Genomic DNA, 13,044 nt, shown 5'->3' with positions numbered 1-13,044 from the left:
ATGAAGACGACCGTTTTTGCATTTTTCATACGCTTAAGTTATTTTCAGAGACAAGTTTTTTTAAAGGTTTTGGTAGTTAGAAAGAGAAAATAAATTCTAATTGATATACAAAATATATCTCACCATTGTAAAACAAAATATCAGTATAAGGGTACTTTAAATGTAATATGAGGCAGGTGCAACCTGTTAGAGGACGAAGTTAAAAATATATACCTAGATATATTTAGAATCTTCTTTTGCTACTTGTTGCTTTTTCCTGACATCTTGGAAGTTTTTGTCACCCCTTGACGCTTCTTGGCCCTGTGCGGGTCCGGGTTTCAGCGCTAAGCTTGTCAAAACTCTCACCAGGGGCTAGGGCGCTCTACCTACAGAGCAACAGGGTAAGGTGCCCAAGATGGTGGGATGGGGTACCCCTAGCACGCTACATGCTTGGGTCGGAAGGCTGTAACACGGAACCCTAACCGAAAACCATAGTAGTGCAATGTGTTGGGAAAGATTTCATGTTCATCGCCCGGATAAAGCTGAAATATTGCTGCTTTGGCGTTAAACATCTACCAATCAATCAATCAATCAATCTTAACGCTTCTTAACATTAGTAAGACCGATATAAAGAGTAATCAAGGGAACCAAGATTCTGGCAGAAATCAGAAGAATGTAATCCAGGGACAAAGACCAGACATGGAAAACAGACACACACAACAAAGAACACAATATCACCAAAATCATGGTGCAAATGGTAAAACCGTAACGATCCACGAGTTCATGATGACGACCATTAAACTTCTGTAGTGATGACTTCAATCTTTTAGCAATATAATCCTGTTCCAGAAGCCTAACTCATAGAAGTCTAGAGCGATGCAAAAAGTCAGCGCAGTTACGACAAGCTCTCATAACGTTTGAGTTGCGATATGAAAACTCCATACGCAGGTGCTGAAGGGATGTTGCCATAGATGAAAGGAAAGTTGACAATACGGAATGAACACTGGACAAATATTTGGTGCTAGTATTTAGGACTTTCTGTCGTGTCGGAAACAAAAACAAGTGTCTAACGTAAGTGATTATTGAAGACCATATTAAACGGTCCGTAAAAAAAGAAGATAGAAAAGAAACTTTGTATGGGAAGCTCCGAAAGTCGTAACTTCCCATCAAACGGAAATCAGACCCTCAGTGCTTCCAAGTTGTGACTTTATTTTGCGTTACATACCGTTATGAGGACTTCCTTTTCTATTACAAACAAGGCCCTCGGTATTTTAATAGTTTGTACTGTTAGTTAACTTATGCTTGTTATGTTACATGTAACACATTTCATTTTCAATACTTGAAAACATCTCTTAGGTGTAAACTTTGGGAAACTTTAAAATTGTCAATTATAATAATTTACAATTTTATATATTAAAATATGCATCACTATTAACCTTGACTGTTCTTTAATGCTTATTAAAGTTTAAAAATACTTTCTGTTAGAAGCCCCAATGTTCGTGTCTACCATTTATCATCATTTCTCAAACTGAAAAAAGCTAGTTTAAACTGTTCAAAACTTTATTTTGAGCAAACGACACAAGTAATAAGACTTCCATCTTTGTATGGTGGACATTTTAGGCTACCGCATCTAGCAACTGTGTTGTAAAAAAGGTAACCATTATCATTTTCACTCCCAGCGTCTAATACATCCTCATTTTCGTCCACGCATACATAACTCGATGTATGAGTATGATCCTTATAGCTCGCGGCAATATACCCTCGGTACTGTTCGTTCCAGCCTGATATACATTTGTTTCGGCCTGGTATCATAATTGTTGTTGTCCCTGTGTTTGGATTACAAACAGCACATGGTACATCTAAATCAAATGTTCCAGATCTGAAACCTTGTTCATATTCAGCTCCATGTATTTCGGAAATAGATGATGCTGCTTGACGATTGCCCCAGAGGACGTCATGGTGAAGACATAGTGGATTGGCCCCGTTACCGCTTTTTGAGTACAAACCTCCGCCTACTTGACCTGTATAGTATTTCATTTGGGACACACGTATTATTTTGTAAAAAAAAACTTATCACATTCTTATCGAATTAGCTCTAAGATACCAACTGCCTCATGGTTTCTGTTTATTTTAAACGAAATAATTACATAGCTGTTAAATAACAGAATTCAATTTAGATGATACATGTAAATAATTTAGATGATACATGTAAATAATTTAGATGATACATGTAAATAATTTAGATGATACATGTAAATAATTTAGATGATACATGTAAATAATTTCATCACTATAATACAGCGTTCAATCGGAAACTGTTCGAAAACTACATATTATTATTGATTGTTTGTTTGTTGGGATTTAACGTCCGAGCAGCAATATTTCAGCCATATTCAGACGATGAACATGAAATGGATGATAAAATGAACATGAAATAAAAAAAAAGGATGGGACACAAGGATAATAGGATCGACAAATTTTGATTGCTACTACAAAAAGGGGGGATGGGCAAATTCGGGCAATTTAGCCTCCTGTGGCGGAGCGCAAAGGTTCCTACTCCTATCGAATACCACAGCAGGGTGCGAGGAATGTGGCATCTTTCCCAAAACGGTGAACCACTATGGTTTGCGGTCAAGTTTTCCGTATTATAAGCCTGACAACCCCAGCATGTAACACGCCAGGGGTACCCCCATTCCACCACCTGGGGACACACAACCCAGTTGCTCTGTGGGCAGAGCGCATAGTCCCCGGCTAGATTTCTGAGCACTATTTAGTCGCCTTTTACGACAAGCTTAGCGCTTCTGCAGGCCTATTCTTTTAACACCCGGACTATAAGCCTGATAACCCCAGCATGTAACACGCCAGGGGTACCCCCATTCCACCACCTGGGGACACACAACCCAGTTGCTCTGTGAGCAGAGCGCATAGTCCCCGGCTAGATTTCTGAGCACTATTTAGTCGCCTTTTACGACAAGCTTAGCGCTTCTGCAGGCCTATTCTTTTAACACCCGGACGTGCACGGGGTATATTATTATTGAAATCTTAAATATAAACAGCATATAAATTTTCATTCAATGCTATATTGTATATCTCTATGAAGTGTATTATTTTTCTATAAACACCGAATAAATATGTATAGCATTTCTTCCACAAGATTTGTTTTTATTATAAAAATCAACTTACCAGAGTAAATAAGTGTAGCATTATTCCCACAAGATTTTTTACCCCATCTTGTGTAATGTGTACTTGGAGAAGACGTAGCTTCAAAGAAATCAAGAAAGTCATGAATAATATGTATGTGCTTAGTGGTCTGTCTTACAATATTGTAAACCAATCAAACTTTCACATGTAACATTCTTCACAAATCTCTGTTTTAAATGAATAATTCTTTTCATGATAAAAAAAATGGAGAACGTAATTTTGGTTCTGAATGAGCAGAATTATTTTGCCTCTTAATTAACAGAGGTGACAACATAGTGATTGGGGTGTTGCAGTTTCTTTGTAACAGATATCAAGTTCAACGTTAGCCCAACGAAGTCACTTAGAAATTCAAAGGAAAGTATTTACACAAAGGTATACAAGCCCAACATTTACGAAACAATAGCCCAATGATGGTTTCCTTTGGGATATCAAATGCATTGTATTATCTTAAATGAGTTTATTACTTAGAATTCTCATGTTTCTACATTAACTGATTTTCATTTATTTAGTCGAAATGCCATATACATGTACATGTACACGTTTGTTTGTTTGTTTGTTTGTTGGGGTTTAACGTCCGAGCAGCAATATTTCAGCTATATTCAGACAATGAACATGAAATGGATGATAAAATGAACATGAAATGATAAAAAAAAAAGGATGGGCCACAAGGACAACAGGGTCGACAAATATTGATTGCCACTAGAAAAAGGGAGGATGGGTAAGGTCGGGCAATTTAGCCTCCTGTGGCGGAGCGCAAAAGTTCCTACTCCTATCGAATACCACAGCAGGGTTCTTTAACGTGCGGGGAACTTGGCATCTTTCCCAACACGGTGCACCATTATGGTTTGCGGTCAGGTTTTCCGTATTATAGCCTGACAACCCCAGCATGTAACATGCCAGGGGTACCCCATTCCACCACCTGGGGCACACATCCCGGTTGCTCTGTGGGCAGAGCGCCTAACCCCCGGCTAGGTTTCTGAGCACTATTTAGTCGCCTTTTACGACAAGCTTAGCGCTGCTGCAGGCCTATTCTTTTAAACACCCGGACCTGCACGGGGAACATGTACACGTAAGTTCCTTGATTTTCAATGTTTCAACAATCATAACTTATACCTTCATGCATTTAAAATTGTAGCAGCTAAAGAAAGGGTACATCATATTTGCAAGAGTAATCAAGGGAACCAAGGTTATCGCAAAATATTGTTAATTTCAGTATGCTATACCATATATTAAACAGGTACCTCTCATCAGCGGTATAAATTTAAATACATAGGAAAATCGGGAACATCGATTAAAATATACAAAATAATATTGTACTTGAAACAGAAATAAATAAACAAATAAGTTGATTTTATTCTACAGTCCCTGTATGGGATAAACTTCCCAGTTGCCCATCCCCTATAACCCTATTCCCAGTTGCATCGACTTATTTCCCGTTGTCAAATGCCTTTCCCTATTCCGAAAAGAAAAAGTAAAGTAAATGTTTTATCAAACACATATAATGGATAAGGATGCAAAAAAGTTTTGAACAATCAATATTGATTTTAGAATCTCGCCGGCGAGTCCAAGAATTACCGAAATCACGTGATATTTGCATTGTTTACATGTATTATCGACACTCGAGCTGCATGAGAAATAATCATGCACAATATTCTTAAAGATATAGATACATGTTTAAATTGTGAATGAAATTGATTTCTAAAATTATTCTTAAAAAATGTTGAAATTGTCCAGATAAGGTTTTTGTTGATTGTAGTTATACATATATTTCAAACCAAATTCTTCAGCATGAGATATTGTTCCAAACTAAATAAGTGCCAACGCTTTAAATTACCTTAATGTTCTTAACTAATTGTTTAAATAACCATTATATATGGGCTGTGATACAGTTATTTCAATCAAATTTCTCAAAAATGACATATTTCTGCAAATTGTAAGGGTGTGAACAACTTAAATTACAATAATGGTCCAAAATTATTGTGAAAAATATTAAGACGGCAATATTTGTATCCGGTTGGTGGTTGTGACGCTCATATTGCAGTCACAAATCTTCAAAAAGACATATTTTTGAAAAGTGTATGTGTGATAACACTTTTAATATACCTATTAGTCTATAATTATTGTAAAAAATGTTAAAATTGTCTATATTTTTATTCTATTGATGGCTGTGATACATATATTTCAGACCAAATTCTTCTGAAAATGAGATATTTTTGCAAATTGAAAGTGTGAACACTTAAAATATCCTTAATGGTCTTGTATTATTGTTTAAAATGTTAAAATTGTCAAAAAAGTATCATGTGTGATGCTTTGACACATCATTTTCAGTCAAATTTCCTTAAAATGTCATATTTCTGCAGATTGTATGGGTGCAAACCATTTTAATTTCAAAATGGTCCAAAATTATTGTTAAAAGTATTAAAAAATTGCATTATTAGTATCCAGTTACTGGTTGAGACACTCATATTTCAGTCAAAAATCTTCAAAAAGAAATATTTTGCAAAGTGTATGTGTGGAAACAATTTGAATATACCTATTAGTTTATATACATGTAGATTGTAAAAATGTTATAATTGTCTATATCATTATGTTGATGGCTGTGATACATATATTTCAGACCAAATTCTTGAAAATGAGATATTTTTGCAAATTAAATGAGTGCAAACACTTGAAATTACGTTTATGGCCTTATATTATGGTTTAAAACGTTAAAATTGTTAAAATTGTCAAAATAGGCATCATATGTTTGGCTCTGACATTGATTTCAGATCAATTACTTAAAAATGACACATTTCTGCATATTGTTAGGATGCAAACATTTTAATTTCAATAACGGTCTAAAATTCTAATATAAAATATTAAAAACGGCAATATTGTTATTCTTTTCGAGATTGCGACGAACAACATATTTCTGCCAATTGAAAGCTAAGGGAATAAACATTTTATTATTTTTTTAAATGGTCTTGTTATTATTGTGTCTAATTTGTCAATACTAAAATCATACGAGTGGCTCGGACACAAAATTATTTCAGTATAAATTTAGAAAAAATAATTTACGTTTAGAAATCGTATGAGCGCGAACATTTTCAATCAATAACAAATGTACTTCCGGTTAATATTTAAAAAATGTCAATGAATAATGATTTTTTTGTTTGATGGGGTTTAACGTCCGGGCAGCAATATTTCGGCTATATTCAGACGATAAACATGAAATTCATGATAAAATGAACATGAAATGATGATGAAATGAAAAAGGGATGGGACACCAGGACAATGGGGTCGACAAATTTTGATTGCCACTGGAAACAGGGAGAGGTGGGTAGGGTCGGGCAATTTAGCCTCCTGTGGCGGAGCCCTATGGTTCCTACTAAGGGAGAATACCACATTTGGGTTCTTTAGCGTGCGAGGAACGTGGCATCTTTCCCAACACAGTACACCACTATGGTGTACCACTTAGCGCTGCTGCAGGCCTATTCTTTTAACACCCGGACCTGCACGGGGTGAGCTTCTTGTTACAACAGATAACTAACATGCCAGCTCCGGACCAGATTCAACTTAAAAATCAATGTTAATGTTCCAAAACGCCATCCTTAACGATTTGACATCATAAGTGTTAATCCTTTATTAGTACATCTGTACTTGAGGATGAGTTCCTTGTATCGGCTGCACAATTTTGTGAATGTTTTTACAAATTTGTGGTATCGAAAACCTTGATGTAGTAATTTCTCGACTATATAAAGATTCATCTCGTTAAAATCAGAAACAATGGTACAAATACGAGCAAATCGAACCAATTGTGATAATTATGTAAACACCATATGATGGTGACAAGGGGACGTGACCATCTTAAACCGGATAGTTGACAATTGGAAATGAAAAATCACCCCTTTTAGCGTATTAAAGTATTAAGTTTACAATTATCGATATGAATACTAAGATGAAGAAATGGACATTATTTATTATCAATATTTACTTTCACAGGATATATGTTTATAATACAAATAATGAAGTAGTCGTTGTTTAGAGCCAAAATATCGTTCAAATGTCTAATTGTGTTATTATATTGTTGTCTCCCACCCTTCGCGAAAGCGGGGGAGTATAGGACTCGTCTGTCTGTCCGCCCGAAATTAGTTTTCGGAGCGTAAAATTTGAACGCCTTCATGGAAGATCACCAAGCTTGGACAGTTGAAGGCTTATGATGTAATAAAGACATCTATTAATTTTGGCCCCGTGCAGGTCCGGGTGTAAAAAGAATAGGCCTGCAGCAGCGCTAAGCTTGTCGTATAAGGCGACTAAATAGTGCTCAGAAACCTAGCCGGGGGCTAGGCGCTCTGCCCACAGAGCAACTGGGATGTGTGCCCCAGGTGGTGGAATGGGGTACCCCTGGCGTGTTACATGCTGGGGTTGTCAGGCTATATTACGGAAAACCTGACCGCAAACCATAGTGGGGCACCGTGTTGGGAAAGATGCCACGTTCCTCGCACGTTAAAGAACCCTGCTGTGGTATTCGATAGAAGTAGGAACCTTTGCGCTCCGCCACAGGAGGCTAAATTGCCCTACCTTACCCATCCCCCCTTTTTCCAGTGGCAATCAAAATTTGTCGACCCTATTATCCTTGTGACCCATCCTTTTTTTTCATTTCATGTTCATTGTATCATCCATTTCATGTTCATTGTCTGAATATAGCTGAAATATTGCTGCTCGGACGTTAAACCCCAACAAACAAACTATTGATTTTGAGGTTAGTATACATAGGTCAAAATAGAATTTTGGAGCCGAAAATTGGTTTCCGGCCTGACTTTTGAATACATTCATGGAGGTTCACCAAATTTGGACAGTTGAAGGCTGATAAGGTAAGAAACACATCTTTTGATTTTGATGTTAGTATACACTCCTTGAGACGTTTCCTGGACGCACGATAAACGAACGCTCCCAAAGTGTGTAACGATGTGTAAACGAACGATAAACGATGCACGAACGCTAAAATGGGAAAAGTGAATGTTTCAAGGAATGTACGTAGGTCAAAGGTCAGTATCACACCGACTAAACGAAACAGGCTCAACATCATCTAAATCTGCTTTGATTACTTTTCCATGAAATTTTACTTTGTTGCGAAGCGGGGTACCTGGAGCACTGCTCTTGTTCTACCAGATGTTGTTAGTAGGATATCTTAATTTGTTCTAGCCATAAACTGTGATTATTAAATGTACAAAAAGCGTTCCGCATTAAGTGGTGCACATGGAAATTCCAATAACTTGACGATAAACGGTCTCTCCAAGGCGTACGAATATGAATTCGAGTGCTGTAAGTCCAATGAACGTAGTTTTTGTTTTTCGTTCTTTAGAAATGATCTATAATAATACGACAAATATATTCACATCCCGATTCATTAAATGATCATTTGATAAGATATGTAAATTTTTGTTTATGAGATTATGTGGAAATATAGTGTATCAAGTAGTGTATTAAAGTTAAAAAATCAAACTTTGGAAAACATTATAAAGATTCCACATGCGCATGTAATTTGTCAAGCACTTTAAGCGAGTTTTTAAAACTCCAAAATAGGTAATTCCACTATTTTCATAAGCTTTGTTACAAGAAAAACACATATAATTAGACTTTTAATGGTATTGAGCGCACTTTATGATTTTTTGTGATTAAATTGAAAGTGTGACTTTTGTTTGAGATGCCAATTTCTTCATGAGGGTTGAAAGAGACTCTTTTTACACAATTTAAAAAGAAAAAAAAATGGCATATGGTTTAAATAGGAACAATGAAGGATTTTTTTTTTTGGTTTCTTTAGTCTTATCCTATTTTTAAAACTATTAACTGAAGTGTTACTTGAATATTCTGCAAAATTTTCATAAATGTCTCGCTTATAAACGCCCCGCTTTAGCAACGAACTGAAATGTTTACCATTTACAAATGCATATGTAGATTACAAGAGTGTCTAGAGTGTTTGTCTTTTGTGCTAGTACAAAGTTATTACACTGTCTAAAAATCCCTGTGTCAGTCTATGCTGAAGGGAAATTTAGAAGTAGAAAAAACCACCATCGTGTAGATATGTCATTAATGTAGCCAGGGAAAGGATAAATTATAGCTAAATATGGAACATTTCGAAAAAAAAAAAAACAGAACGACATGAAGCAAAATCGTAATCAACGTAAGACAAATCCTTTACATATTATCTTTGAGAAATTGTCGATTTTGCAAAGTAATATAGGTGAAACTATGGAAGTCTCTTAAAAAGCTATCATTCAATCAATTTACATCCCTTAAAACGTAACGTTATCAGTGTCGTACAGTACAGTACCGATTTCCCCCTAACATTTGTTTGTTTCATTTGATTAAGAAGACTACTTACCAGAGAGTTCTTGTATTTTAGCTGACATCTGTTGTACTGTCTGTTTCTCTGTACCAAGGTCTGCCTCTAATGTGAGTACTTTCTGTTCTAGTGATTCCAAACGATGAGCAATGACATCAGGATCATTCAGTAAAAGTCGCTTTTCACCTGCTACAATGGAAAACAAAACTTTAAAATAAAATATGATAATCATCACTATCTGGTTAATCCATGCAATACTTTTATCGGTAGTCGACCTGACTAATGATAAGAATCGCATGAACTTAGTTACCTCTCTATTTGCTTGTATGTATTGTATTAAATCTGATTGGTTACTTCTCTTCTATCTAGAATATTTTGTACAACCTATCAACATTAATGTCATGGTTTTTTTAAAGACTGTAAGAAAAGCCATAATCAAATCAACAAACAGCAATTTACAACAACAAAAAAAAAAAAAAAACAAAAACAAAAACAAAACGACCTCTTTTCATTTACCGGTATGGTGTTCCTCTTTTCATTTACCGGTATGTCGTTTCAGATTCTTTGCGGTAGTCGTTTTTGAAAAACTGCATGCCGATAAGTAATTCGTTGGAACTCTCCTAACTTGCAAGGGCTTATTGAATATAATTTTGTTTTGAACCATTTCCATTTCATTTCACTATTACCGTGATTTATTGATAAAAACTTGGGTAGACACTCAGTCTTGTTTACTCGTTAACTTATTTTCGTGATCTAAACAAAGACATTACCAGATTGATGACTTAAAGGCTAAACCACCTGACTGTTCCGACTGCCTAATTTCTTCATTTAGTGACACTCTTTCTGGCCACGTGATCACGGGAAGTTTAGACATCAAAATTTATGAATTGGAATTATAACTACTAATAAATGTTGTTGAGAAATATGCTAGAAAACAGATAAAACCGTGAAGAAAAAGACTTAAATTCGCATTTAAGGTGGTTGAAAAACTGCAAGGTCTAATATTGAAGCGTATGAGAGTTCTAAGTAGGTTGATTGATTGATTAATTGTTGTGGTTTAACGCCCAAGCAGCAGTATTTCAGCTATATCCGGGCGATGCACATGGAATGGATGATAAAATGAACATGAAATGATGATAAAATGAAAAATGGGATCGAACCCAAAGATAGTAGGGACGACGAATATCGATTGTCACTGGAGATAGGGAGTAGGGGGTAGGGTCGGACAATTTAGCCTCCTATGGCGGAGTGCAAAGGTTCCTAACCCTATCGAATACCTCAACCGAGGTCTATAACGTGCGAAGAATGGGGTATCTTTCCGAACACGGTGCACCACTATGGTTTGCGGTCAGGTTTTCCGTATTATGTCCTGACAACCCCGGCATGTACCATGCCAGGGGTACCACATTCCACCTTTTCCGAAAATTCGAAAGACTTTCTGGAAAATCTCACTGCATGATTTTTATCGAAATATGATAGCACGAAGATCAATGCTTTTTAGTTAGTTCCCCATACTCTGTCGAAATCCAGAATCTCTAGCATTATGGTAGATAAAAGCTTTTTCTTTGTTAAACAGGATTCTAAATAATCTTCTAAATATATCATAGATGATGTCAAAATGCTGGAAGTTTTGATCGACAACATGTTATGTGGTAGCCGTGATTTTGAACAGGCGGTCAGTATTCTGTTGGGAACACTTCGTGCTCCGTCACACGCAGGCCTATTCCTTTACTTTAAAAGCTGACATTATAGATGAAGAAACATCGTTTTGCCAGAATATTTGATCTCCGTTTCTGTTATATAGATGAAGTTTTGGCTTTAAACAACCCTAAATTCTTGTTTGAGGATTTTGTACATCTCACCCAACCATTAAATGTTTTAGCTTAGTTCAACAAACTACAATCGAATATTTATTACTAAAAAACAATAACAAAAGGTTGACCTCCATTTAGATGTGGGTAGTACAGGTGAAAAAATAAAATTTGCCAAATAGATCATAGACAATACATATATTAGAAAATTAATTAAGAATAGGTTTCAGGAGCAGAGAATTTTGACCTTGTCCCCAAATCCTGCCACAACTCAAATTTCGACAAATCGAATCACTTGAACGTGATGATTTTAGGAAAATCTTAATTTGAGATTTTGTTTGAAACCAATGCATGGCCTTTTAAAATGAAATATCATAGGTATAAACTGTATTTTGTATACTAAATTAAACATTTAATGGTTAGTACGTGAAGTTAATAAGGTGATATAAAGAGTGGCTGTTAATGAGTGAAAACCATTCGTAAAAGCAATTAACATTGAAAGCATTGCCTGAAATAAAGAAATTTCATGATATAAATAAGAATAGAAAAAAATATATTCAATTCATTTGACAAAAAAAAGTCTGTTGTATCGATGACTTATTGCGCCTACTATTTGTGGGCGAGGCTATAGCTTACTGCATGATTTATTGATTGATTGTTGGGGTTTAACGCCCCAGCAGCAATATTTCAGCTATATTCAGGCGATGAACATGAAAGGGATGATAAATTGAACCTGAAATGATGATGACATGATAAAAAGGGATGGGACAAGGATAAAAGGGTCGACAACTTTTGATTGCCTCAAGATAAAAAGGGAGTGATGGGTAAGGTCGGGCAATTTAGTCTCCTGTAGCGGAGCTCAAAGGTTCCTACTTGTATCGAATACCACAGCAAGGTTCTTTAACGTGCAAGGAACGTGGCATCTTTCCCAACAAAAAGCACTACTATGGTTTGTGGTAAGATTTTCCGTATTATAGCCTGACAACCCCAGCATGTAACACGCCAGGGGTACCCCATTCCACCACCAGGGGCACACATCCCAGTTGCTCTGTGGGCAGAGCGCCTAGCCCCCGGCTAGGTTTCTGAGCACTATTTCGTCGCCTAAAAGCAGAGGAAGTGTTGAACCAAGATGACCGGTTGATTAGAGTTCACCAATCACCTGCTCTAGGTCTTGACTGAATCGAAGACAAACATGAATACGCAGCCAGATACCAGTCGGTCCGTAACAACAAGACAAATCTTAGGAGTCATCGCCGTGCAGCTCCGGATGTCAAAAGAATAGGCCTGCAGCAGCAGGTTGTCGTAAAAGGCGACTAAATAGTGCTCAGAAACCTAGCCGGGGGCTAGGCGCTCTGCCCACAGAGCAACTGGGACGTGTGCCCCAGGTGGTGGAATGGGGTACCCCTGGCGTGTTACATGCTGGGGTTGTCAGGCTATAATACGGAAAACCTGACCGCAAACCATAGTGGTGCACCGTGTTGGGAAAGATGCCACGTTCCTTGCACGTTAAAGAACCCTACTGTGGTATTCTCCCGGAGTAGGAACCATAGGGCTCCGCCACAGGTGGCTATAATGCCCGACCCTATCCACCTCTCCCTATTTCCAGTGGCAATCAAAATTTGTCGACCCCATTGTCCTTGTGTCACATCCCTTTTTCATTTCATCATCATTTCATGTTCATTTTATCTTCAATTCCATGTCCATCGTCTGAATATTGCTGAAATATTG

General features: G+C 36.8%; 1 protein-coding gene across 2 annotated transcripts; it reads right to left on the bottom strand.

The window, feature by feature from the left end:
- Positions 1–1,521: 1,521 nt before the first annotated feature.
- LOC148621787 (uncharacterized) lies at positions 1,522–9,800 on the bottom strand. 2 transcript variants are annotated; one of them, XM_088576477.1, is made up of 3 exons: positions 9,545–9,798; positions 3,163–3,240; positions 1,522–2,000 (listed from the first exon to the last, which is right to left on the bottom strand). In XM_088576477.1, exons 1-3 carry the CDS (start codon positions 9,735–9,737, stop codon positions 1,540–1,542), a joined length of 732 nt encoding a protein of 243 aa, XP_088432603.1. In that variant the 5' UTR covers positions 9,738–9,798; the 3' UTR covers positions 1,522–1,539. The 2 variants fall into 2 exon arrangements, with proteins under 2 accessions (XP_088432603.1, XP_088432604.1); XM_088576478.1 differs by lacking the exon at positions 3,163–3,240 and having other exon boundaries at positions 9,545–9,800.
- Between the last annotated feature and the right edge of the window lie 3,244 nt (positions 9,801–13,044).

Source organism: Perna viridis, chromosome 3 (genome assembly GCF_037379345.1).
Source record: "Perna viridis isolate PV_CMFRI_1.1 ecotype Kerala chromosome 3, ASM3737934v1, whole genome shotgun sequence".
Classification (NCBI taxonomy): Eukaryota; Metazoa; Mollusca; class Bivalvia; order Mytilida; family Mytilidae; genus Perna; species Perna viridis.
Note: the sequence above shows the minus strand (reverse complement) of the source record. Positions and strands in the feature narration are given on the sequence as shown.

Excerpts from the sequence above, each read along its gene's own strand:
- LOC148621787 (XM_088576477.1), bottom strand. The coding sequence starts at position 9,737 with ATGATTATCATATTTTATTTTAAAGTTTTGTTTTCCATTGTAGCAGGT. Across the intron at positions 3,241-9,544 it reads TAAAATACAAGAACTCTCTG|CTACGTCTTCTCCAAGTACA; the intron begins GTAAGTAGTCTT and ends ATTTCTTTGAAG. Across the intron at positions 2,001-3,162 it reads TGCTACACTTATTTACTCTG|GTCAAGTAGGCGGAGGTTTG; the intron begins GTAAGTTGATTT and ends AATACTATACAG.